General features: G+C 40.8%; 1 protein-coding gene across 10 annotated transcripts in view; it reads left to right on the forward strand.

The window, feature by feature from the left end:
- tanc1b (tetratricopeptide repeat, ankyrin repeat and coiled-coil containing 1b) overlaps positions 1-27,279 on the forward strand; it is a 103,515-nt gene that overhangs the window by 40,227 nt on the left and 36,009 nt on the right. For 5 of the 10 annotated variants that reach the window (XR_013502665.1, XM_078261787.1, XM_078261786.1 and 2 more), the window contains exons 4-7: positions 1,881-1,988; positions 14,316-14,449; positions 16,658-16,847; positions 19,994-20,311. Coding sequence is in view for 9 of the 10 variants with exons in the window: in XM_078261787.1 (XP_078117913.1) it covers positions 1,881-1,988; positions 14,316-14,449; positions 16,658-16,847; positions 19,994-20,311 (750 nt within the window). In the remaining variant the exon portion in view is untranslated. The remainder of the gene's footprint in view (positions 1-1,880; positions 1,989-14,315; positions 14,450-16,657; positions 16,848-19,993; positions 20,312-27,279) is intronic. The other 5 variants (XM_078261790.1, XM_078261782.1, XM_078261788.1 and 2 more) reach the window with 2 other exon arrangements.

Genomic DNA, 27,279 nt, shown 5'->3' on the forward strand with positions numbered 1-27,279 from the left:
CGGACTTCTATTGCTTTTGTAGATACTTCACTGGATCAGTCTTCCTCAGGCTTAGCTCTCATCTATGTATCACCTCACATGTGTTGGAAATCCAATCTTTAGATTATAGTGCTGCTAAGCGACACCAATCCTTTAAAACTACTGTTCACCACATACTACAACTACTGCTTCCTGCTCCTATGAAGGATGACTGGCTTCATATCATGACATCTGCCAGAAAGCAAGAGAGCACCCAGTTTGTTGAGGCAGAAGCTCTTCTCGGGTATCAAAAGTACCATTTTTCACAATGCATTTCAAGTCGCATAACTATAGATGGCACTGTGCATCAAGCTGACTTTGACTCTCATGCTTGGCTTGTTGCAATGACACTTCCAGATAATTTCCCCTCACATGGCTGCTGCTGTAACTCCTCTCTTTGCCCCTCACCTCCACTTTTAGTATCTGTGGCCAAATCGCAGCTGTGGTTGAAGAAATTGTCCCATCTGACAGAGGATTTTTTTTTTGGAGGTGGGAGTGACTGATTACCAAATGTGGTAATATGAAATTGTTATCTTTGCCCTCCCATCTAATCTTTATGTTTTGACTGGGTTTACACACACAGTCATCTGATAACTGGAGTTTGGAAGAGAAGGAGGAGGTTTGGATTAAGTTACAGTAGGTCAATGTTGGAGAAGCATGGAGGAGTGGTGCAAGGGGAGGCATGCAGTTGCTATTCTCTATGGATTTATACATCTAAATAATACAGTCACATCCTATTTTCAGATTATTTCCTGCAGTTACATATTTGCTTTTGTGTCTCGACTCTGGAACGTTTTTCTTTTTTTAACAAGAAATTGTCGGATAGAAGTAGAGGTCTTGAAATGTGCACAGCTAGTTGCTTGGGAGATGTTTGTTTCATGGCTTAGTATTTAGTCTAGTGTCTTTGCTGGATCTCCTGCATGTATAAACAATTATATTGCCACTCTGTAAGATTAGTAGGCCTTTGCTGCCACTCAAATAAAGAACCTTAATTTGTGTCTATTTAAGGAAGATTAAAAGGCATTTACAGAATGTGTTATGGACAACAGGGGCAAATCATTTTACACACACGAAGATGGAAATGTTGCCAAAGGAGCTGTCTCTAGTGGGGCAAATTTCTCTGTGGTTTATCTTAAAGTTTGGCACAGTGAGCAAGCATTCTGTATGGAGCTGTGGGATTTTCTAATTGTGTCACGGTGAGAGCAGAGGGAACAGAGCAGCCAGCTAACCTAGACTCCTCACTAAAGAAAAAGACAGTCCTCAGAGGACTGTACCGCTGTCCCAGATACATCATCTGACTTACAGCAGGACACATGGACCTTAATCCATCCATCTGTATCTGTGCAGCAATAACAGATTTCAATTGACTGTTCACAGATCAACAAGCAGAAAAACTCTTTGTCTGTTTTTGCTGCTTCTCAGTGCATGTGTGTGTTTAAACACTCATTTTAAAAGTTCAATAAGAGGCTAATTGTTGTGGTTTCCTGCTGTAGTTTACATTCCCAGAGCCAGCTAGCACTGTTTTACTGGGAGTCTCCAGCCATGCAGACAATATTCAGGGTTGTCAGACAGACCAGAGCTGCTATCAGCGCAGGGAGCTGTCTGAGAGAGTGTGTGTGTAAATGAGTTTATGTGAGCTACAGAGTGCAGCCAAGCCTGTCCAACTAAGACACCACCACCTCTCATCTTTAGTCCCATCTGGAACATGTTAATCCATCGAGAACTCTCTCTCTCTCTGTTTCTCTCATTCTCTCCTCTTTTGCATTTTCTTTCCCTTCTCTCTCTCTCTCTCTCTCTCTCTCTCTCTCTCTCTCTCTCTCTCTCTCTCTCTCTCATTCTCTCTGTATCTTCGTCCGTGCTAGCAGGTCCAATCAGGAAGCCCAAATATGTGGAGAGTCCTCGCATTCCTTCTGATGCCATCGTTTCAGCACTGAGGAAGGTGGCCGATAACAAGGAGTCCTCAAACAATGGTGAGTTTTTCTTTTCGTTCACTTGTGTATCTGTCTGCTTGTGTTTTTGGATACATTGACAACAGTCTGATTTCAACTGGCTTAAGAATAAGAAGCATACATGTTGGAATTTACAACTTTGCACTCATACTGTGATCAGTCTTCATAGCTGTATGTATGTATGTATGTATGTATGTTTTGTGCTATATAAAATATCATTGTTGTGTCCATGGGGTCAGGGATAGGTCTCTGTAATTTGAGGGTAGCATCAATTCCTGCATGAGTGTTCCATAAAAGTACCAGTGTATTTGAGCAGTGTTCCTTTATGTAGCGTCTTATACAAACACACAATAGTGCCGTGTTTATTTTAAAGTGTGTGTTTAGATTACAGAGGGGTCAATTTTCTTCTATGCGGGGACACATTGTCTGACCGGAGTATTGGATTTATTTCATAGAAATGTAATGAGAGAAGTCCTCCTTCCATATTTATGTGAGGTGTAATGTTATTGTTGCCTATTCTCTCCTGTGTTGGGTGGTGTTTTTGTGTGTGTAGGGATAATATTTCACTATGTACTCTGTTTTGGTTTCCAGCATAGCATGGTGGGCTCAAATTCCTCTCATTGGCTTAAGTAGAGTTGTAGGATGGGTTATCTTTAGCAAAGGACATCACAGAAAGTGGTGCCCTCTGATTGTACATGGCTCACATACGCAGACAGTAGTAACCCAGTGCAACCCAGTTACTGTTGACTGTTACATACCAAGGCACGAGGGTGTGTCTGGCATTCAGCTGGCACAGAGCAGTGTTTCGGCTCAGAGCGGGCTACCGGCAGATAGCAGATGCAAGATAAATGTTATCTCATGACAGCTGGTGCACTGGCACTATTAGTGAGCTAATTTTATGAGCTGTATACTTCAAAAAACATTTTGAGAGACCTGGATCTTTTCAATAGGGAGAATCTATGTATTTGTGTTAATCATGATACAATGCTTTTGAGTATACCTACTGCACAAACACCACCCTTTTCCCCCTTCTCACCCTTACTTGACTCACTATTCCCCATGTATTTCCCTCCTCTACAGACCTGACACCCCGTTTGAAGCACATGTACATAAACATACACATTCACATGCCGGTGCTGTTTTAAGCCCGAGACACGCCAAGGCGATAATCGGCCGTCGGACAATCTGGCGAGGTCTGTGACTCGAGTCTGTTTGGCGTGTTCCGTGCCGTCGTCCGTTCGAGGAGCCGTCGGCCTTCATTTTGGCCGATTTGACATGTATAATCGGCGGGGCGGGCACTGCCGGCAGTCGGACTCAAATGACCCATCTGATTGGTAGGGGTGGTACGGTTCACAAAATTCACGGTTCGGTACGTATCACGGTTTTAGGGTCACGGTTTTCGGTTCTGTACAGTTATTGTTATTTTTTCTTTTAATCTTTAACACTCCAGAAATATACATATGATATCCCTAAAATTAACATATTGAATGCATGTTGCACAATACATGCACACAGTGGCAGTTCTATCTATTGTTTTATTTACGCTGTCATCATAGGTAACATGACATCCAAAATGTTCCCACACACCAGACTTATACGACGCTAGCGCAGACTCCAGCGCCTTCCTTTTCTCTCCCACTTGACATTTCTGCATGTGACGTGACCTGCAGCAGCAGCACTCCACACCATGGATGTATTAAGAGAACGCTCCACACTCCTGAGGAGCGGTCGGTTCGGCGCCTCTCAAAATCTGACGAAAATCTTTTAAACTGACCTTTGTCGATCAAAAAAAAAACAGACAGATTCAGCAACTGTATGGCCTATTTCTCGCTTAAAATGTTTTCAGAAACACATTTCGGTAAACTATTTTCGTAAAATACGAGATCGTATTCAGAACGAGACGCCATTAGTCTGTTTTGAAATTCGGGAGCAGCAAGAACCACGTGACGCGTTCGTCCAATCAGCTGCCATGTGTTGAGTTCGTCACGCTCATCCCCCTCGTCGTTTCCAGTAAGTGTTTTAACATAGGTGTCGAAAGTGGGCAGTAAGTGGTTAGTGCACATTAACAGTGTACTGACGAGTCGTGCGACGCACACACGCTCCGAACCGAGACAAGCAAACCGAGCGGTTCAGATGTTTTTTCATGAACCGTGCCACCCCTACTGATTGGTAGAGTGCTAACCCGGAAACAGGGAGCGGAATGAGCGTGACTAGAGCCTCTCAAAATCTGACGAAAATCTTTTAAACTGACCTTTGTTGATCTGAAATGAAGACCGATTCAGCAACTGCATGGCCTATTTCTCGCTTAAAATGTTTTCAGAAACACGTTTTGGTGAACTATTTTAGTGCAATATGAGATCGTATTCTGAACAAGCCGTCTGTCGGTCTTTGAATTTCCGGAGAACCCAGACCCACATGACGCGTTCGTCCAATCAGCTGCCGGTTTTCATTTTTGGGCGACAATACAGATTAGCGCCGCCTACTGTTATGGAGACGTATTACGTCTCGTCGCTTTGGTGTGTTCTGAGGCACTTTTTTGACCAACTCTGGGAGACTGATCAGTCCAACTGCCTTTTCTGCCGAGGGTCGGCCGTCTAGTCTGTGTGTCTGCAGCTTTAGAAGCAGTCTTTCCTAAGGTTTCCCTCCTTTCTCTTGCTTCCCAACACAGATAAGGAAAAAAATGCTCAAGGTGTGTGTACTTATTGTTAAACTACTTGTGTTTACAAAAGAGGTGTTGTTGTGCTTGTTTTAACCTTGTGTCCGCAGTGCTGCCTCTGCTCTAATTTCATTCTAGGCTAAAATTACTCTTTGTAACTATGTTACAAGTATGTGACCGACCTATTGTCCAAGCCCTCCAGAGAATATTTTTGCTACCACAAAATGTAGAGAACCATCAAACTACTTCAGTCTCAAACACAGAGAGTACACACACAAAAATGAACTAATATTATAACTTGACTTTTGCATTTTCTTATTCTCCTGGTCTACTCCCAATGATGGAGATAACAGTTACAGATCTGGTCAATTTATGACATATAAGAAATGACATTGCAGTCTCTAGGACAGTTGTGCCCAACCTAATATAGTACATTTGTATTGCTCATTGCACTGTTGGAGCAACAGCAAAAGGCTGTATCTCCTCGGGCAGCTCCAGGCATTTACGAGATTTTAGTTTATTTTGTAGCTTTGGTAGTGACTCGTACATGTCCTGCTGCTTTGTACAGTCAGTTACTCAATAAATGTAAGCAGCTAAGCCAGGAGAAATTTACCTCCCTCATCCCACAGCTATAGTTAGCAGGTAAAAGAAGTTTCTGCTGAGAAATTAAAGGAATGAGCCAACTTACTCAACTAATTATGTACAATTAGGCGCTGTATAAATTCTAGACTAATGATGGCTAATTGTGATAGCCCAGCTGTTGGATGAGGACCCATGCACAGCTGACTGGCTTTTAAGCACAGCTACACATGCTATTCCTCTCCATTTCTCTCCATGTGGACAAATTTACACATATAGGATTTTCATGTTATTTGAAGTTACACCATGCAGTTAGATCTAGTGTCAGAGTTTGCAGTAGGCCTGTTACATCAACTAGATTAATTTGTATTACTGTGCGTCACACATCGCATGTGACAAGGACGTATCCAGTGTTCTTTTGTCAATAAGGAGAGCATCTTTCAGTCTGTGTAGTCTCCTACTTTGAGAGATCGTAAACAATGTTGGCTTTTTTTGCTAACTGCTGAGACAGGATAAAATGGTTGTTTGACATGTTTGTTACAAGGTCAGTACCAGAATCTGTGTCGGAAAACCCATTGGAAGTTTTGCAGCATGAGCACTGTGTGACATTTAGGGCACAGATAAAGTGAGTTCTTAGTAGTTGTAAAGGGGCCTTTTGTTGGGTGTTGTGCTGAAGGATGCCTTTCTTGGATGTCCAAAAACCATGCCTCACATAAATGGTCACATCTTGAGTGCAACTAGGATTTTTTGTGGTATTTTAGGCAGTGCATCCCTTTATTTGTCTAAAATGGTGAATTTCATTTTAAAGATTTATATGCAGTATCTTTTTGTGTGTGTGTGTGTTTCATTTTGGCTATCCACAGATATGATTAAAGCTTGCATATGGAGTTTGAATGTATTCATTTGTTCTTGTTTTGGGTTATGCTATCTGCTTTCCAGAGCTTTCTGTTGTGGACAAACAGGATGGACTGTAAGTTAAGATAGGAAACGTGTGTTTGACCTACAGTGGAGTCACTTCACATAGCTCTTTGAGGAAGGATAGTGTTTCTTGTGCATGTGTGTAAATGCTATGTGTATTTTTATTTTGTCCACAAGTACAGTTATGCTTGTTTGTGTATGCGTGTGTTTGCGTGCATGAGTGCATTTGCAACAGGTCGCCAACAGTGCGCCTTACAGAATTGTTTCAGCTGTGGTCTCAGAGCTCTGTCTCTGTCAATCAAGACTAAACCTCAGGTTTCGTCCTCTCCAACAATTATGGCTCTCTCTCACGCCCCCCCATGTTACAACTCCAGTTAGACCCAGGCCCACTTAGCACCTGTTTCTTCATGTGCTGATTATCTTGTCAGTACTGAAAGTAGGACCCAACTGATATTGTTAAGTATTCTGTGAATTTACACCACTTAAAACATCTGACTGTAGTGTTGCTTTCACTTCTCCATTTATGATGTTCTGGTAGTAATCTGACCATGTATTGCCATCTCCTGTACAATGTGTGTTACTCCTTTCAATTAATCAATTAATCAAACAGACTTTATTTGTATTGCACATACACGTAAAATGTAATAAAAAGTGCTTCACACAATACAACAACCTTGTTGAGGGTTCACAGACTAAAAGCAAATCTGATAAATAGATAGGACCAAGACAATTAAGAGCTTTATAAACCTATAGTACCTTAAAACAGGTAGCCAGTGCAGATACTTTAAAATGGTTGTAATGAAAAATAGATTAACACAGTGACCATGTTCCATCCCTTGAGCTATTCATGGTTCAACTATTGTTATTAGGAGATTACAGTGAAAACATAAGTTTCTAAATGTAGTCACCTTTACTGTAGCTGTTGAATGTGTCATTTTGGCACAACATAGGCCAAAAAAAGCCCAGCCATGGTAAAATATAGAACTTTCAGCATCATGTTGTCTATATATTTGGCTGTGTGAATTGGGTTAATGTAGTTTGATCTTGTTTCCTGATTCCTGATATGTAAAAAATCTCATCAAAGAGTAAGAGTAATCTGATGTTTTTGCAAATGTAGGAAACCATATGTTTACTGGTGACTTCTTTTTACACTAATTTTGAATTGGCAATTTATAAAATGATGCAGATAATGTCATTATTATTATTGTTATCTTGGTATGATACTGAATTGGGAAACTGAGACTGATGTAAGGAAGATGTTCCACTAATGAATAATAACAATGAATGCAAGCTGGCTGTATTTTGTATCATTTATAAAGACTTAAGCCCACTTGTATAATCAAGACCCATTGTTACCAGTTTATAGAACTTCTAATGGTATTTATGCAAGGAGTGACTACTTTGTGGCAGCAGCTGAATGGGCTGTGATTTCTTTTTGGCCGTAACAGACTGAGTCATATCCCTATCTAATGCATATCAGGTGCATTGTTGATTTCCTTTTTTAATCAGCTGCTAGTGGCTGAAACTTTGTATGTTGTTTGTCTTTTTCTTTAGTTAATGATGAAGCTTCATTAATCTCATCTCTTGAGGATCCTCACAGCACAGCCGCTTTGCCTCGCAGGGGTAAATCGCTGCATGAAGTAGCTTTAGCTCTGTTGGTCAAATGGTTAATGAAATGCCATCATCTATTGTTAGAGCAACACTAATAACAGCCAGAGTCAAGCTGAGATGTCAGTCACAACTATGATTACTATCTTCTTGCCATCCCCACCCTCCGAACCTCATTTTACTTGGAGATACTTTATTATTAACAGTCTCACCTCAGTATGCTGTAATGTCTCATTGGACGCTCCAACTGTGCTTGCAGCAAAGGACATTTGTGGTTTGTAACAGTGGAATTTGCAATAAGAGCGCTCAATGTGCTTCAGGGGGGCACGTCACCTCGTACCTCTGAACTCAAATGGGGAAGCAGGATGCATGTTCTCATCGAGGGTTCATTAAACAGGCTCCACTGTTATGGTAATGAAACTCCAGCTGCTAATGAGCACCGGCTGGATTGTTTTCTCGGCAGGGAGAGAGCCAAGACAGCTCTGTAGAGTCTGTTCATGGTGTTCCCCTCCTCCTCCATCCTTCTTCTGCTCCTCCTCCTTATGTCTTCATTCTTCCATCCCTGCACCACGCGGCTGCTATTTCACACCTGCTCATAAACTTCCTCAGGCAGCAGATGATGATGTTGTTTTGTTTTTGTCTCCCCTTGCTGTTACTGGAATAACAAAAAGTGGTTCCAGCTACATCCCTGTTTTTTCAGTATCTTCAGGGTAGTGTAAGATATAGATAACTAATCAGATACCGTATATAGCTAATTTTCATTGTGTAGTCATTTTACTTTATAACTGCCTTCTATCCACAGAGGGATTTTTACTGATGAAGTTGCTGTTACCCAACTCCCACAGTGTCATCATAAACAATGTATTTTGCATTACAAAGTCTTAAACTGATTCATAAGGTTGTGCTTAGTGACATACAAGTTTAGAAACAACCAGTGTTGCTCTCACAGATAACTGGTAACCGCTAAGTACGGTAACCCTTTGCAGAGGTCTGCACAAGTGCTTACTTCTAATAGTCCGCCACTGTTGTTGTGATACATTATTGGGCCATGAAATCACTCAGCTATGGTTATATGGGAATTTATACTGAGTGGGACTTTTTCAATTAAAGTGGCTATATGTAACTTTCAGTTTGTGTTGATTTCAGCGTTCCCTTTGGACAAAAGCCGTAGTGTTTTTACCACGCCTGCTGTCGTAAAGGTCTTTTCTTTACGGTGATGTGTTGCCCACTGTAGATTACTGAGTTAGCATTACCGGGAGTTCATAATGTTCAATAAATGTTTTGCTCAGACAGAAAATCATTCATTTACAATAAGAGAATATGTTACAGATGCATCGTTGTATTTCAAGTGTTGCATACGGTAACTTAGCCTACTTTGGATGTATTGTGTGCTAAACCGGGTATCACCGTCACTGTGTCACGAGCCAAAGCATAAAGAGTTTGTTGTAGCAACCAACGTAATAATAACTTTCATTTATACAGGTACAGGGGGACAAAGGAAAAGAAAATAGTAGGCCAACACAAACAGACTAAAAGGAATAAAAGGTCTGCGCTAAATGGAAGGGGGATGCAATTTAATGTCGGCTACTGGCGTACAACCACATCGCACAATCTAAAGTTATTTTATAAATGAAATGGACATATTACATACCTGAGGGCCAATTTGGGGACGTTTTTGAATCATTTACAATCCCGTAATTGTCTCCATCTGTTGAAAGCCCATCGTCTTTCATTTTCCCTTTTAGCTTTTAGTTTGTTCTTCGTTTAATTTCCTTCTTTTCTGTGATGGCCCTGCCCCAGTATCAGCCATAACTACAACAGATAACTTCTGAGATAAAATTATAATTACAATTAGGCCTATATAATGAAATCCCCTACTACCTTTTACCTGCATACCCACTAACACAGGCTTTTTCGATGTTAAGCTGAAATCTGTGACCCATCAGATTGTGTGCTCTGTAGCGAAAATCATTTTGTGACTTTGCAGGAAAAATCGGACCCGGGCAGAGGCATTAATAAAAACTATATAAAAATAGCGTTCTTTTCAAATACGTGGATAGATGTATAAAATAAAACTGTTAAATAAAAAGAGCTTTTCGGTCAGAGTTCGGTGGGAGTTTAGAGCATTGAAAGAGTGCGTTGGTTGACTGGCATGTTAGGTTGTTGTTTGTCCACGTCTTTAATGTTAATCTCTGGGTGATGGCGTACCATGTGAGTTCTCAAGTTTGTGGTGTTTCCAAGATACTTAACTTTCGCTTTGCAAAGCCTGCATATAGCATGATTCCTATCAAGTTCCGTCTTCCCCTCGAGGTTATAAAAGCCGAAATGTGCCCAAACTCTCCCAGTCAAAAGAGCCAATGACCATTAAAATGAAATAAGAGCAGACCTAATCTATGAATACTTTAAGGGAAGCCAGCACGTCTGGTTTGTATTCAGCCCACCAGGTTATCTTGGGAGACAGGTAGACCACTTGCAGTCAGAAGTGCTCCACTGCTGATAGCATTTTAAATCAAGGAACCATAGCAGCCTTCTTTCATGCTTTCCTCTTCAGGAATGTGTGACAGCTTGAGAAACTGATAAACCCCACACTGCCCTCTGTCTTTGGACTATGTTGACCGTTTTTCTTTTTCTTATTGGATATGGATTGGAAAGTATTTTGCCCACTGTATGATGACGCTATCAATTAAACTTGAGATACACAAATGTGGTGCTTGACCTGGGGATGATTTCTATGTTTCATTATGTGTCTCAGATTGAAGAACTGGTTTAAGAGGAACTAAAGAACAACCCAAGGACACCGTTGCTACCTATAGTTGCTACACTAGGCTATAGGAGGGTGGTTGTGTGATTTATGATTTACACCATTATGTGAGCTCAGTTTCCTTAAATGTACCATGCCATCAGTTTAAAACTACATGTCATCTTATTATATTGTGGTGCAGTAGTTGACATTCTTTTTCTCTTTTCATTGGAAGAGACCCACAGTAATGCAACACAATGCACTGTATAGCTATTTCTGCCATAAAAAGCTCAAACACTGATCATGTTTAATAAAAAAATCCTTGGGGACATAATGACTTGTGAAGCTAACTGGTAAACAGACTAATAGACCTTTTTCACGGCAGACATGTTGACATGTCATAGTAGGAAAAGCACAGGTGTATTCAAAACCATTAATGATGGCTGCTTTCCACTTAGGAGAGGCCCTGGTATTGTGCATGCTGACTCACTGAAATAGCTTACTGGGACACTTGATGGAATTGAGCCCTCGTTAAGGTTATCAATTTCAGCTGTGCTTTTCCTACTATGACAAGTCAAAATGTCTGCTGTGAAAAAGGTCCATACTGTCCAGCACATACAACATGTTGTCATCAGTGACAGTGCTCAGGCTAGACAAATAACAACATTTACATTAGCTGCAGTGATGACATTGATATCTGCAATGTCACATTGAAGGCAATGGCTACTCAAATCGTTAGATGCGATCAGATCAACGTAGCAGTGGTGGTAGCCCAAAGGTTAGAGAATTGAACCTGCGGCTAAAAGGTAGCCAATTTGATCAATAACCAGGTTGGAGAAATCTGGCAGGAAGGCGAAAGAGCAGCGTGTGTCCCTTCTTCAGTACCACAGCTAAGGCCCCCTGGAGTAAGACGTTTAACTATCGACAGATAAGACTGGCCAACAGATGAGACTAAGGTTGTTTAGTTTCTAGGATTGTTTTCTGCCTGTCACGTTTACTATGACCTTAAGGTATTTCGCTGTAATTGCATCAATAGGCAATGATAACATTCATAAAAGAAACTAGTCCCAGGGTTAACCATTTAGCTGTTCTAGACAATTGCACTGTTGAGTCGTGTATAAACAAAAGCGAATAGTGAGTCACACAGTCCAAATCCATTCTGAAGTGGTTGACAAATTAAGCCAAAGTATTGAAATTCATAAACCCACAGTACAACCATAAACTTAACTCAGATTACTCCACGGACTGCATGTGCTACATTTTTATTCCTAAATGCACGAACACAGAACGCTGTGAAAATGCACTTGCAAAGGAAAGGTTTTGTGTCTAGCGGTGGGTGCAGTTGCAGTGCATCTAATTTGAGTTGTTGGTACAGTGTATTGATTTACAAAGAGACCACTGCCTGAAGATATTATTGATATAGCCCAAGAGCCTCAGTTTTGGTTGTAAGTGCCATGTGCGTCACATATGTCAGCCTTTCTGTCTGTTGTTGTGTATTTATGTCTGATGCCTAGAGGTCTATCACAGCCCCAGCACAGTTCCTGGGCTACTGATTAGGAGTCAGGTTGGATTAGGTGGTTTTGGAGAACCAGTGATGAAATATACAACTGTGAAAAAGCACTTAATCAACAAGTCGGATTCAATTCTACATGGTATTACATTATAGCCAGAGCAGGTACAAATACAGCTTTCTTGCACTGATCTCTATGAGCTAAAGCTTTCAACTATATTTTCTCTTCTTTTTCTATACTACTTCTACATTTACATTTTATTTTATTAAAAGTAAGTGGAGGGCATAACAATTCTGAAAGAATGTTAGTCTCTTAGTCTGTGATTCTAAATAATTTCTAGTGTTTACAAATCCATAATGTTTGTGCTTTTAGGCCACGCCACACCTTTGACAGACTTTCACAATGAAACACAACCTGTCACTATCTGCTAATCTACAGTATCCATAAATGTGTGATGTGCAAGGTGCCCCTTTTAAAAACCTGGGACCAGTGCCCATTATCTGTACCGTTTATTAAAAGTTGATGAAGCATGCAATGTGTTGTGTACTTCAAATTACTATTGACCTACAAGCGGTGCTCAACATAGTTTGACATCTATCCACCGTTGAATTTAAGAACTTTATCTTAAAATTCTTAATGAAAATCTCAGTTAAACTACTCTGTCACCTTGTGATGTTACAGTACATAAAAGCGATTTAGATTAGAGTAGCTTGTCAGTTATTAAACCTTAATGAAAGAAAATCCCAAAAATATGTCAAAGGCAATGCCAAAGAACCACAGCAATGAATGCTTACATTCAAAATATGGCGCAAGCCAGCAAAAAAGAACATTTTTGAAGATTGCTACTTGTACTTGCTCCTACTTATGCAGATTTGTGCATGTTATGGTGGGTGAGAAATGACAATTTAATTATATCACTTTGTGAAGACTTAACAGGATGTGTGCTATAATCTAGTGACCCTGAATCTATAAAATCGTTGTTGTCGTCATTCAGGCCACAGCATTGTCTTTGCACCAGTGGTCTTAAAATTCTTCTCTCAAGCATTTACATGAGCAGGGTGACATTCCCTATAAATAACAGATTTTTAATGTATGGTCTTTTTTTACTGCACAGTATGTGCAATGGAGAAAAGGTGATGCAAGCACAGCAGCCAATGTGTATTAGGTTAGCATTCAGTACCACATAGACAAAAGCTTAAATGTATTCATTGTGAAAACGTTAGGCCTTTTTGATTATTGCTATGTTTCCTTTCAGGCCTATACCATATTTCAGTTTCACTAAATGAAAGGCAAGTGCTTTTCTTTGAGGGGGTGCAACTGGCCTTAAGTGTGTGTGTGTGTGTGTGTGTGTGTGTGTGTGTGTGTGTGTGTGTGGCTTGCTTTTGACTTCATTGGGGCTTGGCAGTACATTGTGCCATTGGCCAACATTATTAATAACTGTGGAAGAAAGAGGGTAAAGGAGAAAATGAAGGAGAGAGGAGGGATAGGTGCTGACAGAGAGCTGTATAATAAGCTTTTGTATCTTGGACATCTGCCCCTCTCTAAATCTTTCTCTCTCTCCCTCTTTCTGTTTGTCTGTCAGTCACACTATCTCTTCACTCTCAGGGAATGTTGTGACTCTTTCTCAATTATTTTGCCACACCAATAATTGTGTTACATGTATAGATGATAAGTTTCAGCACAGATACATGTTGCACAAGCTGTCTTATTTGTCTTCACTGTTTTGGGAGGGGTTTTTTATGCCAAAAAGTAATATGTATAAACAGAAAATAAATTGCAAGTTATCTCTGCCTTGTTAATGGCACCCTAACCTTAAAGTATTAAGCCTTGAGAGTGAAGACTGCAGAAAGTTTAAGCTTTGTTTAAGAAAGCCCATGTTCACTCATTGATATTCAGAGGCTCTATGAGTGAGAGCTATAAACAACCAGAAAGTCCTGGAATTGGCACCTGAGGCATTGCAGGACACACACACACACACACACACACACACACACACACACACACACACACACACACACACACACACACACAGTCTGCTTTGTTAACAATGCTAGACATTCACATGTATTCAGACTCTTTTCTAACACACACACACACACACACACACACACACACACACACACACTAACTATAGCCCCCACTACACTGTCTTTCTTTCTTTCACTCCCTTGCTCTTCTTTCCTCCCCCTATCCGTGTCTGCACCACATCAGCAGCAGCTGGAGAGTGCAGCATAGCATTTCAGAGCAGAGCCAAGGAGGGCAGGGCAGGCAGAGTGGCCCTGTGTGGGCCATCCAGTGGATGGTTGAGCATTTCTCTCCCTCTCCCTCTTCTCTAGAGCTGCAAGCAGATAAACAACCAAGCTCCTCCTCCCCTGCCACTCAGGAACTGATGACAAGGCTGGGCTTTTTACTAGGAGAAGGGATCCCGGGTACGGCACGCATACCTATGGACGACAAGAATGAAAAGAAGGTATTTTATTTTCTCCCTCCCCTCCAACTCCCTCCCTCTTCCAACAGCAGCTGCTGCCACTGCTGCTGCATCAGCAGCACACAGATAGAGAGATAGAGGAGAGAGAGAGAGAGAGAAAGGATCAGAGGAGGAGAGAGTTGTTACAGTCTAACAGAAGAATGGATTTTTTTGTTGCAGCTTGACTCATTCTTTCCCCTGTGCATTAACTTTGGATGGGGATTTAGGAGGCACCTCTGGGAATATTTTTTTTGGCACAACAAACAACGGTAACTGTCAAACTGTTTTTGTTTAAGATGATAAAGATTTTCTAAAGAAAGTAAATGCATCTTTAAAATTGGCTGCATGTGGTTTTATTCTCTCCAGTGTGGTATATGAGTCTTCCAGTAACTTGAGTGCTATTTCAGGGGCTCTTGAGTATGTAACATAAGTGTCTGAGTCCCAGACCAGAAATAGAGTTATGTTAGGTTTGAGCCTCAGTTTGTTTGGTTCTACTAATTAAGCTTGGGCTGTGTGAAGAGCAGAGCCCAGCACGCTATGCTTCCCTTGTGTCTTGGGCACGTTTTGACACTGAATCGGGAATTCTAGAAATGTGAAAGACACTTACAAAGAATTGTAACATAAATCATGTTCATTAGTTGAGATATGGGTAGTGTGTTTGTTTGTGGTTAGTTGTGTGTTTTCAGTGCTTCGTTAGCAAGGAGCACATTATTGTCATCTGCCAGCAATTCTCTTTTCCTCCATGCTGCTGTTTTACAACATGTCTTTAACTCTGCATGTTCTGCCGAACAGTAAATTATTAAATGTCAGGAAGCTGTTTGGCTCTGACTTTGATTTGTTAGGTGGTATAAGCTCTGGGTGCAGCCCTAGGGTGGAAATTGCCAGGCAAAAACTACTGGCATGCTGTCACAAAAACAGGTGGGATTTATAAATAGGAAATGTTATGTAGTCAATATTAGCATTCCACATGTTATTAATGGTGCCTTAGGCCATGTAGCATCCCTCCTATTTTGCTGTGTATATTCATTAAGCATGCCACTGCACAAGCATGTAGACCTTTTAAACAGCAACAGTCAGTACATCATTAGAACAAGACGTTCAATTCTTCGTCTCAATTCTGTCTCAAATTGGCTACGCATTGGTGAGTCTTACTATTTGTGTTCAGTTGGGTTGAAGAATAGATTTTTGTGCATCAGAAATAATGCAGTAATGTTTTAAGAAGGAATTATTAAAAACTGTAGTGCAATCACAATTTTCCGTATGTGAAAAAGGCTTTTAAGCAGGTTAGAGAGGAGTTGAGGTGTAATGTTAGAAATGGTTTGTGATGGTTTGCTGTGCTTTTAATTGGTGGAGTGTGTTTCAGGCAATGCACTTGTAGTAAGTGGTGCTTGAGATGCCAACTGTGGTTGAAAGTCCCTCAGGCAACAAAATATCTGCAGCAAAGTTGGTGTATTAAGGATGAGGGTTGATTTAATTTAACCTGGCTTTGTAACAGTGGTTTTTAATTGGAGTATTAAAGTATGGAGTGGTGTATGTGGAAAGGTTTGAAGGATGTGGCTCTTCTTACAGTGTGACAAGGATGACCTTCCTTCCTGAGCTACATTATATTGTGTGCAATCAGAATACAGTTTACGGAAGATGGGGAAGCAGGACAAACCAGCTTAAATTTGGATTTCTACGGTTGTCAGTTAGCTCAAACAAAGATTCAGCGGCTGTATGGTTGTCAGACAGGCTTGGTGACTTGCATGAGAAAGGTATCTATTGTGTTACAACAAAGTAGAGACTTGTGAAATTCTCTTCATGAAATTCTCGTCAGGCTTATTTTGGTTCCTCCAGACATATAAGTGTGTAATTTGAAAGCCTTGCTCCATTTACAGCATGTATGCCTTTCATCTTGTTTGTCATGCTCACACGTGAAAGGCTTGTATATTTGTGAGGGAGTTGTTTGCACTGCTTTCACATGATCCAGGTAAATAGGCGATAGTCTCGCATCAAATCATTATTTCCAGTTTTCTCAATTCTCCATCCAAATAAGGTTAAAAAAATATTTTTTTGTTGTATTTATTGCTGCTCATGCTGAAAGAATGTGAACATGTTGCCAGCTAACAGTTTATATTGGGTTGACTTCATACTTCATTGACATATTTGATGAGTAGAGCATGTTCTTGGTGTACCTTAACTTTTTTTCCCCTCTATCTTTTTTCTCCCCAGTGCTCTGTGACTAGCCAGGGTATCAGCCCCTGCTCTACACTGACCAGCAGCACGGCATCTCCCAGCACTGACAGCCCATGTTCCACGCTCAACAGCACGACTAGCCACCCCCCCCTCAGCTGCTCCAGCCCCTGCGGGACCATCACAAGCCCCAGCTCCACACTTGAGAGCAAAGACAGTGGGATCATAGGTTAGAAATCACCAACTCTTTCATGGTACCCACTACCCAAATAGTAACTTGTATGGTGCAGGAAAACCGATCTAGTTGTATCCGTGTCCTTACTTAAAGGTACCCTGTAAAAAAAATTCTAGAGCAATGTTTTTCCAAGCAAGTCCTTATTTTGTTTGTTTCATGTTGGACACAATACACATTCTTGCTACAGGTTTTATGCTATTGGCTGCGGTAATGTGCTGATTGGAGTACTGCAACAATGGGCCAAAGCTAACATACGTACATGGATGGAAACAATATAGGATTTAAAATATCTTTTAAAAATCAGCTTTGCAAATGTTTTATGAGGAAGCAATGCATCCAACACTTTTGTCGGGTCTCAAAAGGCACACACACACACACACACACACACACACACACACACACACACACACACACACACACACACACACACACGCATTTGTAAGTGACACTGAATGCAAACATAACTTCTTTGTTGACAAGAAAATGCCACAGGGCACATTAAGCTAGCAGCTTAGAGCTAGCCACATGCCGGCCAATGGTGGAAATGTTTACTGTTGTACTGCATTTGTATTCAAGGCAATTTCTTGTTCTTTATCTTTATTCATATTGGAACCCACATAACATAAAGCATTATAGAAAGTTTGTCAAATAACCAGCTTTAAACTGACTTCACTGCTGTTTAAAACCACCTGTGGTGCCTTTGCCAAAATAGTCAGCAACAATGCTAGGAATGCCAGTGATGAGCCAAGTCTGCTGCAGATTCAGTGGGAAACCAGGCACAATGAATTAATAGCTTAGTTAGAAGCGTGAATAGCCCACCTCAGAGTAATGACAACAAAAATGGCAGCTTACCAGTGGCTACATCAGTTGCTGGGTTTGATAAAAACATTGGTAACGGCAAAAGCTCTGCTGACCTCTCAATAATATTGTCTTTGTTTTTGGCATTTATCCTACACAATACAACTGTCAGCACAGATTTCTCTGCACACACTTACTATATTTTTATCAACTATTACAGTTTTTCCCACAAAGCTCTTGTATCTCTAATTTGGAATCTGAGAATGTTATCTCATGTGCACTTTGTGATATAGACCAAAAAGTCTCACAATCATTCATTTTGTTAACCCCAGTGGATTTTTTTGTGGCACTGAATAGCATTTGTCTGTCAGATTCTATTCAACCTCTACCATGTGTCAGTCATCAAGTTTGTATAGAGCTGTTCTACTATGAGAGAGCATTGAGGTGGCAGTTTGCCACAGTTTGACATTATATTGTATGTCTAGTAATAACCCTGTAAGACATCTGGGGATTTACACAAGCTGACAGGAATACGACATAGTCTATTGATATATTAATCCGTCTGCTGTTTCTACTCACAAACCTTCCGGTGGCTTTACATATGTTAGAAATTCATTCTAAAAAATGGCTTTTGAATATTTGTAGTGGGAATTCAATGGCAAATTGTAACTGTATGATACTGCAGTTATCCTTGGTTGAAGTTAAATAATTTCAGAAGGCACTGGTAGATTTTGAGGATAAAACTTAATATCCTTGTATGAACTAACTAGGATATCACACATTTTATGCTTATTTAGGTAACTGATTGACATGATTGTTCTGCAGAGGAAAGCAATGTATTCCAAAGCCAGATATGGTATAACAATTTGGATTACCAATGCTGCAGAGACTGATTACCTTGAGTCAGTCATTCTGTCCCCCCCGAGCAATATCATAGCTAGCTGCTAAATAATTTATGGAAGCTGTGACAGAGTATCTTGTAGCATGGAGCGTCGACATGCTGCCACCCAGGATGAGACATACAGTCACGTCACATGTGTTGTGGTCTCACATGTGATCTCATTGTAAAGATACTTTATTTGTGTCAAATAAAAATTTACTTTGTGAAAGATGACACAATGTATTGTTGGTCTGCAACATCCCAGCCACACGTCTTGATAAGAATGTGCAGGCATGGAAGAGAACAAAGCTATGTTGTGTCCACAGGTCAGATTCCAGCCGGTGATTAATGTTTGATGTTCCAGTTTGACTCTGACTCTGATTTCAAAAGCACATTAATTTAGCTTTGTACTGCGTTTAAAGTTCTTTGGTGGAATTGGGGAGATTTTGCAAAGTCTTCTTAACATTTACAAAATAGCTTCAAGAGGAGTTTCTGCGTTAGGTACCTACAGAAGGACCTATAACAGCCCTTTAGCAATTACCACAACCAACTCTTCATATAGTAAAATGACACGCTTACCATATGTTTGAATAAATAAATAAATAATGTGTTCTTTGCCAGGGGTTATAGTTAAACAATTTAGCAATCACTGTTACCTCTTCTACACCGTGATGACTGCTAATGCCTTGCTCAGAGCAGGTCCAGACGTGACTCTGCTGTCATGAATGACTTCATATCTGTACAGGTAAACAGCACATTAGTCACAAGGTCCAGGATGTGTTATAGTAATATTAGTGGAGATGCAACGTGCTGCGGCATTATGATATCCAGATTAGGGGTGTGTTATGCAAATGCTGCCAGCTGGCCAGTCAGTTCCTGTCCTCCGATTGTACTGATGTTTCTGTATCCAGCTGCCGCCTGTGTAGCTTTGGCCCTCCACTCATCTTTTAGGATCGTATTAGATGGCTGGGTTGGCCTTAGCGAGGATTAAAGGATTTTTTGTCATGTTAGCAAAACACCTGTCTGAAGTTAAAAATATTGAAGGCGGTTTTCAACACTAGTTCTTCACTACTCTTCACTATTTTTTATATTTTGTTAGTGTGAATCTTGTGTCATAGTACAGCTTCCAGTTGCTGTTTAAGCTGTCTTATATAGGATCCTTTTAACTGATGACCTGTGAAAAGAACAAAAGACTGGGCTCAGGAAATTAATTCTACAAGTCCATGCTATCATGTCTTTCTGGTTTTCATTAGTGCAAGCAGACTGTCTTTAATGCTCCTGTCTCTGTCCTGGTGGTGAACAGTGTTGTCAATGAGGAAAAGCAGGGAGTTATTCAAAGTTAAAAGTTCTATTACAGCTCAGTATCTCATTAGAGATGAAGACAGATAAATATTCATGACACAGAAAAAGCATCTTACCTCCCTCACTTGCTAATTCCCTCTCTGTTCTTATCTCCCCCCAGCCACAATCACTAGTTCTTCGGAGAATGATGACCGCAGTGGCTCCAGTCTGGAGTGGAGTAAGGATGGCAGCCTGAGAGGCAGCGGGCGCCATGGCCTGGCACAGAGTGTGCGGGCTGATACCTGCTCTCCCGTGGCCGAAGAAGACTCCAACAGTGCCACAGCAACGCCAGCCGACACACCATCCAGGACAGACCAGCAGCAGTCCAACACATCAGCAGGGGCACCACAGCCTCCAAGTCGCTCACCTGAGGGACCCATTCCATACCCATCACAGACATCTTCTTCCCTCATGATGCCAAGGCCAAACTCTGTAGCAGGTAAGTTTGTTTTGTTTTAGCTCTCGACATCTGGATGTCTCCTGTGCAGAGGAGGGAAAGGAATGGATCCATTCGTTTAGCATTACATGAAACATTTTACTTACGTTTTCTTCTTGCAGCCTAGTAACCTTTGTTATGCTGACAACATGTAAAGCTGTGATTCTGTAATGGGGTGTCTCAGTCCATGACATTGCCAGTCAGTTCAAGATTGTGATGCTATGATACGACCTGTGATTGAGGCTGACAAGTGTGGCAAGTGAGACACAGGCAGGATAAAGCTTTGTGTAGATATATAGAGGGATTGAGACGATGAGTTTTTCAGAATCCAGGTTGCACTTTTCGACAAGGAGTATCATGGCAGAAGTTTGGGATTAGGCAGCTGTTGTATGCTGTGCCCTGGTCCTGCCATGTACGACCTAAGCACAAACCACTGTTCTGCATTCCTGCCCTGGAACCTCCCTGTTATGGCTCAGCTCGCCATATCCACACAGCTGTCACAGTTGTTGATATCTCCCTGCAGCCCCCCTCTCTTTCCCCCCTTTTCATGATCTCCCCCACACTGCCTCCCTCTGTTTTTGCTGTTGCTGCTTTTGACCTTGGCCCTGTTGTAGTAACTCACGCAGCCATGAGTTTTACATCTTCCTTTAAAACTAAAGTCCAGCGAGTTGAGAAGTTGATGCCAAGACCAAAATAAATGGTTGAACTAGTGTTTGAGAACTATCATTTTCAGCTGTTTTATACCCTAAGGATTCACTAAGGACAGTTGTTGGATTTTAATGTGTAAGTAAACTGAAATCACCAGCAATGTCATCTGCAGCTCTACTTACAATCACATGCTGTTCATCATGCCCAGGGGAATATGCTGCACAGACAGCTGACTAGACACTAGAAATAACAGCAATATAAACGTAAAAGACACGAGTTAAATGTTTTCTTGTTATAGCAGTTGCAGACTGGAGCGTGAGTAGAGTGTAAACAGTACATTGGATGAATAAAACACTGAAGATTGTACGGAAGTGAGAGTAACAGTTTGTAGTGCAGATGAACTTGCAGACAGACAATTTCATCGATGAAATTAAAAAGGCACGGGCAGGCTGTGAAGACCTGGGGAAAGACGCATAAAACATAAGTGGACTCAGGTCAGACCAGTGACTAAGACAGATAGTAGTTAAAGTAAAAAAATAAAAAAAACGTTAAGACTGAGGCAGCAAATAAAACACCAGAGTCCAGACAGAGATCAGGCAGAGTAGTATATCACTCAACACACACATGAATATTTGTTTTTAACTAGGAGATGATGTATTTTGTTCATATTTTGTTGCTTAGGAATATGACAGGGTATAGAGAGTGTTTGCTGCCAGTGTGTTCAAGTCAGTCGTTCATCAAATACTTTAATTCTCCTGCAAAATATATCAATATTTCTTGGTTTGACCTTGATGAAATACAGTTACTACCGGTATTCACTTGCGTTTTTTTTTTCTTTGATGACATGTAGCTCAGACCCGTATTTAGTTTGAATGCACTTCTTTTGAATCATCTTGGGCGAAACATGTGCCAAATAAATGTAACGCAAAGTAATGTGAAGGTACACTGCTTTTGCATAACACTTTGATAACTGTTTTTACAGCCCAACGTTTAATCTGTGCCCACATTGTAAAGTGGTTCATGGTGTTGTGCTGTTCAGTGGCAATTCTATTGTTTCACGAGCCCATACCCTTTTACATCTCGTCATTATTTTGCCGCTGACATTACCCTTAACGACACAGACACACACTGGCTTATAAAGCTAACAGACCAGGAAGTATTTTACTGTTTTTGTGTGTTTGTTTGCGTGTGAGCGGCAGTGTGCTCGTCTCCCTTTGTGCTCTAAGAGTTCATTGGCTGATGTCATAGTTATGCTGTGTTGACATCTAGGGTCCTGCAGAATTCACACCTCAGATTTTACACTGTGTGGCAAAGCCTTGAGAGAGGACACCATGGACATGGTGAGACATCTTAATTTATGGCCCAAACCAATCTATGTTGTTGTCACGGTGTGCAAGGGATACTGCTTCTTTTCAGTTGGTGCTCATAAAAATTGTATTAAATAAAAAATAATGATTCTAAAGGAGCAAATACTGAAGCAGGAAGGAGCTAAATGGATGAGATACCATTGTACAAAACAAAGAAAATGGTCCATTCACTCCTTGTACCATAACCTCTGTGACTTTTTTTTCTTCCCATTGTCTGGTTCTGTAGGCCAGCACATTGGATAAAAATATGTCTGCTGTGACTTTCTATACTTTACCTCATTGATAGACATTAAGTTAGGACAAGGAGCATGCAAAACATCAGATAAGAGTAGATAAATGATCCCCTCCACTCCATAAAAGAAGCTGGGGGTTGAAAACTGTATTTTTATTTTATTCCATACTCAGATTTTCATTCAGTAAACTTTTATTACATACTCTTGGGATGAGAGTCCTCGATGTCTAAGACCAAAGCACTGCTTGAAAAACGTGGATTGCCCCCTTTGGGTTGGGAGCGACTTCTGCTCCAAATGAGGTCAAGTATCTCAGAACTAGGTATGAAGGCAGGGCTCTCTCTTTTACAGTTGATCTACATTCCAGGCGACACCTATGGTCATTAGCATAGTAACAACCGAAAAAGTGAGATCTTGGATACAAACAACCAGGATTTCTGGGTGCACCCTTAAGCCCCTGACACACCAACCCGACGGCTGACCGTCGGCAGAAAAGGCAGTAGGACTGATCAGTCTGCTCCCCGAGGTCCAAAACGTGCCTCGGAACACACCGAAGCGACTCCGTCTTGAGCGTACGTTCTCCGCGTGCTCGAGGCGTAATACAAAAAATGAAAACCGGAAATGGCAAACGCGTCACGTGGGTCTGGCTTCTCCAGCCGGTAGTAATGGGGGCTTGTTCAAAATACGATCTCTTATTTTACGAAAATAGTTCACTAAAACGTGTTTCTGAAAACATTTTAAGCGAGAAATAGGCCATGCAGTTGCTGAATCTGTCTTCATTTCAGATTGACAAAGGTCAGTATAAAAGATTTGCCCGCTCGTTATTTCCGGGTTAGCACTCCACCAATCAGATTGGTGGAGTGAGTCCGACTGCCTGCCCTCCGACCCAAGTCAGGTCGGCCGAAATGAAGGCCAGCGGCCCCTCCGACGGACGACGGCACGGAACACACCGAACAGACTTGAGTCACCGACCTCGCCAGACTGTCTGACGGCCGATTATCAGGTTGGTGTGTCAGGGGCTTTAGGCACAGTGTGAGGAGCTTGGACATCTGAAAGGAACTCTTAGTAGCTGTTCCTTGAAGCTAAAAATATCCAGTTAAGGTTGTTCAGCCGTCTCTGAAGGGGTCCACAAGATTTTCAACTATGTGAAGACCCTGAAGTGGAATTGCTAGAGGGATTACATATCCTACCTGGTCTGGGAATACATCAGGACCCCCAGGAAGAACTGTAGTTTGTTGGCTATGAAGAACCTTTTTTTGCCGGGTTGATGCCTTGACCCTGTTATGTGGTAAGGATGGATGGATGGATGGATATAAAGTGTATATAATATTTACCACACCTTGTGGTCAACAGTTTTCCTAGAGAGCAATTTTCTACAGAAGGTAGACAATAATGAAACCTTACTGCTTTGTTGTTACATGATTTGGCAACCCACGCCCAGGAGGCTCCTAGAATACAGCAAAATATAGAATGTACTTGCAGTATTATTTCACCCATCTAAATGAAACACTGTGCTGTTCTTGTATTGATTGACTAAGCATTGGAATATCCAGACAACTACAACAGACAGAAACACATGCAGTTGCTGAGAGTTGCAGCACAAAGACCAAATTTTCTTTGAGGCAAAGTGGATTTTGTCCATCTGTCTCATGCCAGTCAACGGGTGTATAGCTGTGCCTCTAGAATGTTAACTATGCATGTAGAAGGAATGTCTGCGTATTGCGAGAAGTGTCATTTGCACTGCCTTGGTGAACACACACACTCTCATACTGTGGCAAGCTTGTCCCTGGGCTGCTGTGGGAACTCAAGCAGCACTGTGAGGAGCCTGCATGTGCTGTGGCAAGTTGCACAAATGTTGGCTCGCACCACCTGTCACCGCCGAAAGAGCTGAATTCAAATGCCTCTTTAGGAGCAGTTTGTAATTGCATCATTAGTTGGTATTCTAAGGAACTACTATATCTTGGCCACTCTTCTTGTAAGGCAGCATTAAAAAGCTGCCAACGGCCACACAGACATTTATCATCCATTTAATGTAATAATGTGCCCTGTTTCAAAACTAATAGATGGCCACATGTAAAGGCTATGTGGGATACATAGATGGCCTAAGAAATGTGGTTGGCTATTTTTCCTGGGCTTCTTTGTGTTGTTAGGAAACCTATATGGGAGGTGGAATAAAGGTTTTCTCGCAGCAAATAATCTCTAAGCATTTAACCTCCCTTGATAATGCAGTCCTCTTTCTACAGTCCAGTATTAAAAGCCTACTGAGACAGCTCTCAATAAACTTTCTTGACAATCATTCAGTTTGATACACTATCTAATTCATTAATTAATATCTGATTCAAGACCAATTCTTATTTCTTTTCATTATGGTGCAGTTTTATATTTTTCAATTCAATAACTACCATTCAAAATCCATCCATTGTACCATCAAATAAATGTGCAATAATTCAAGTCAGACTAAGTGAAACATTTGCAACAGAATAACTGTAACTGTAATAGAGAAGAGAGTATGTTTAAACAGAGGTACTGTAAAGACTGAATATCTTTATGGTTGACAATATTTTACTTTGTGTCTCGCACTCTTACTCTACATTATACTTAGGTAATACGAATTCTATTTGTTATGTCATTTGTGTTAAGCTTTTTTAAAAATGAATACAGAATCAAAGGGAACTTGAGTTGTGGCCACTGGAATTTAGTTTTTAAATCTTAGCTTGAGCTGCTTGTGGTCAGGTTGCTCAGACTCAGAGATTGAGTTAGGGTCACTGTGGGTCAGGAATGCTACAGTGCATCTGTGGTGTTTTGCTTTTCGACAGAGCTTGGTGGTTTTAGCCATGTTGAGGTACAGTACAGTGTTTCTACTCCAAAGTCCTTTGCTTTTCTGGCTCATGCTCTGTGATAATGGAGCCAAGATCCTTCGTTAGACTGTGTCTTGACCTAAGCCATGGACTATTGACAAGCAACTTCAAGGATATGGTGTTCCTCTATCAAAACCTTGGTGAACAGTGACATGGTAAGGTTTGAGTACAGCTCACATCTGTGTTTTATTAGAATGAGTGAAGTCATCGCCACCTGGTCAATGTGAACACAATCTGTGAATCAATGATGTTTTCAAAGGTCCAACAGTAATTTTCTCAAATTAAAAAATCATGTCTGTCAGTACTGCAACATGAAGGTTATGGCTTTTTAAATTCAATATGTTGTAGTCTCTCTGTGGTACTGGAGCAGGAAGGCATGACGTAACTGTTTTATCTGCTATGCTGTAAGCTCATGTCTTCTCTGGTAGTTTTCGAGACAATATTGTCCTGTAACTTTTGGACCGCGTCATCCTGTTTTTTGATGTCTTCAGGTAACCATGGAATTCTCATCCGCCTCTAGCTTTGTGTAAACATTGATCTGTTCAGATAACCCATTCATATCTTCCAGCTTTCTAAAAAGGTCACAGTGACAGCTTTTAAAATGTCCACTTTCAGAGAATTGTTGGTGCCTCTATGTCACAGCAGGAGCAAAATAGAAACCGTTGCAGAGATCAATCTGCTTCAGTTTTGAAAAGCCATTTAAAATGTTGCTCACTGGCACTCCATTGACAGATCAGAAGTTGCCAAATGCCTAATCTCAAAGGGACAATGTGTTAGCTAACTGTTCTATGCCACCACAGAGCCATCTGGCTATGTTTGATTGACAGCACCTCACTATTGAGAATAATGTAATAGCTGTTCAAGAACTGTTTAACTGTTCAGACAGCAGGGATATCTTAATGTCCAAGGTATCTTTTCTTCCTGGCTATAGCTCTTGGCATAGAGCTTTTTCAGTGAGGTATGGATTGGCTTGTGTTTCAAGTTGAACATGCTATTCCTGTGTAGAAAATCGATTTTAGAGCAACTCTCTCTATTCTGCTTTTAAATTTGTACAATGCAGTTTATAATTATTTTTATAAATATATGGTTTTAGCCACACTGGCTGCCTGACTATTCATCTGTCTTCAGGTCTGTTGGCTGGTACACCACTTTGGTCAAAACTGATCTTAATAACTGTTCGATGGAATGCCATGAAAGTTTGTACAGAAATTCAAAACATGTTTCCCTCAGGATGAATTGTAATGGTTGTCTGTTAACTTTTATTGTAACGCCGAGATTAGATCACAATTTCAATTTGTCCAGTAGTTTGGTTTATGACCAAATACTTTGATAGAAGATATTTCCATTCCTATAACCTCAGCTACACTTTGGTGTTAGTGCTAATTAGAAAATGTTAGCATGCTAACATGCTAATCTAAGAGGATGAACTTAGTAAACATTATACCTTCTAAACACCACCATGTCAGTATTGCTTAGCATTTCTCAGGGCAATAAAGAAAGTCTCCTGTACATGTTTCAGTGGAAAAACACTTTCATAATCAAAGCACACCTTTTAAATATTATTTTTTCTCTTAAATTGGAAAGTGTCCATGATAACAAGCCAAATTTGCGTACAGGCCACTTAAAATTCCACTTTGCCCGTAGTCAAGCAATTCTGACCTAACAGGTCAGAGAAGGACTGGAGCTAGAGGTGATGTAAAAGTATTCAGTAGACAATTCACCACTGCATCCTGAAACACAGTTATCATTAATAGGGATGGGTGGGTGATAATTAAGTTTTTGGTTTTTTTTGTTAACTGTTTGCCTCTCTATATCATAATACATTTCTTATATCAAAATGCAATCAAATCAATCAAAATTAATACCTG

The sequence above is a fragment of the Sander vitreus genome, chromosome 11 (genome assembly GCF_031162955.1).
Source record: "Sander vitreus isolate 19-12246 chromosome 11, sanVit1, whole genome shotgun sequence".
Taxonomy (NCBI): domain Eukaryota; kingdom Metazoa; phylum Chordata; class Actinopteri; order Perciformes; family Percidae; genus Sander; species Sander vitreus.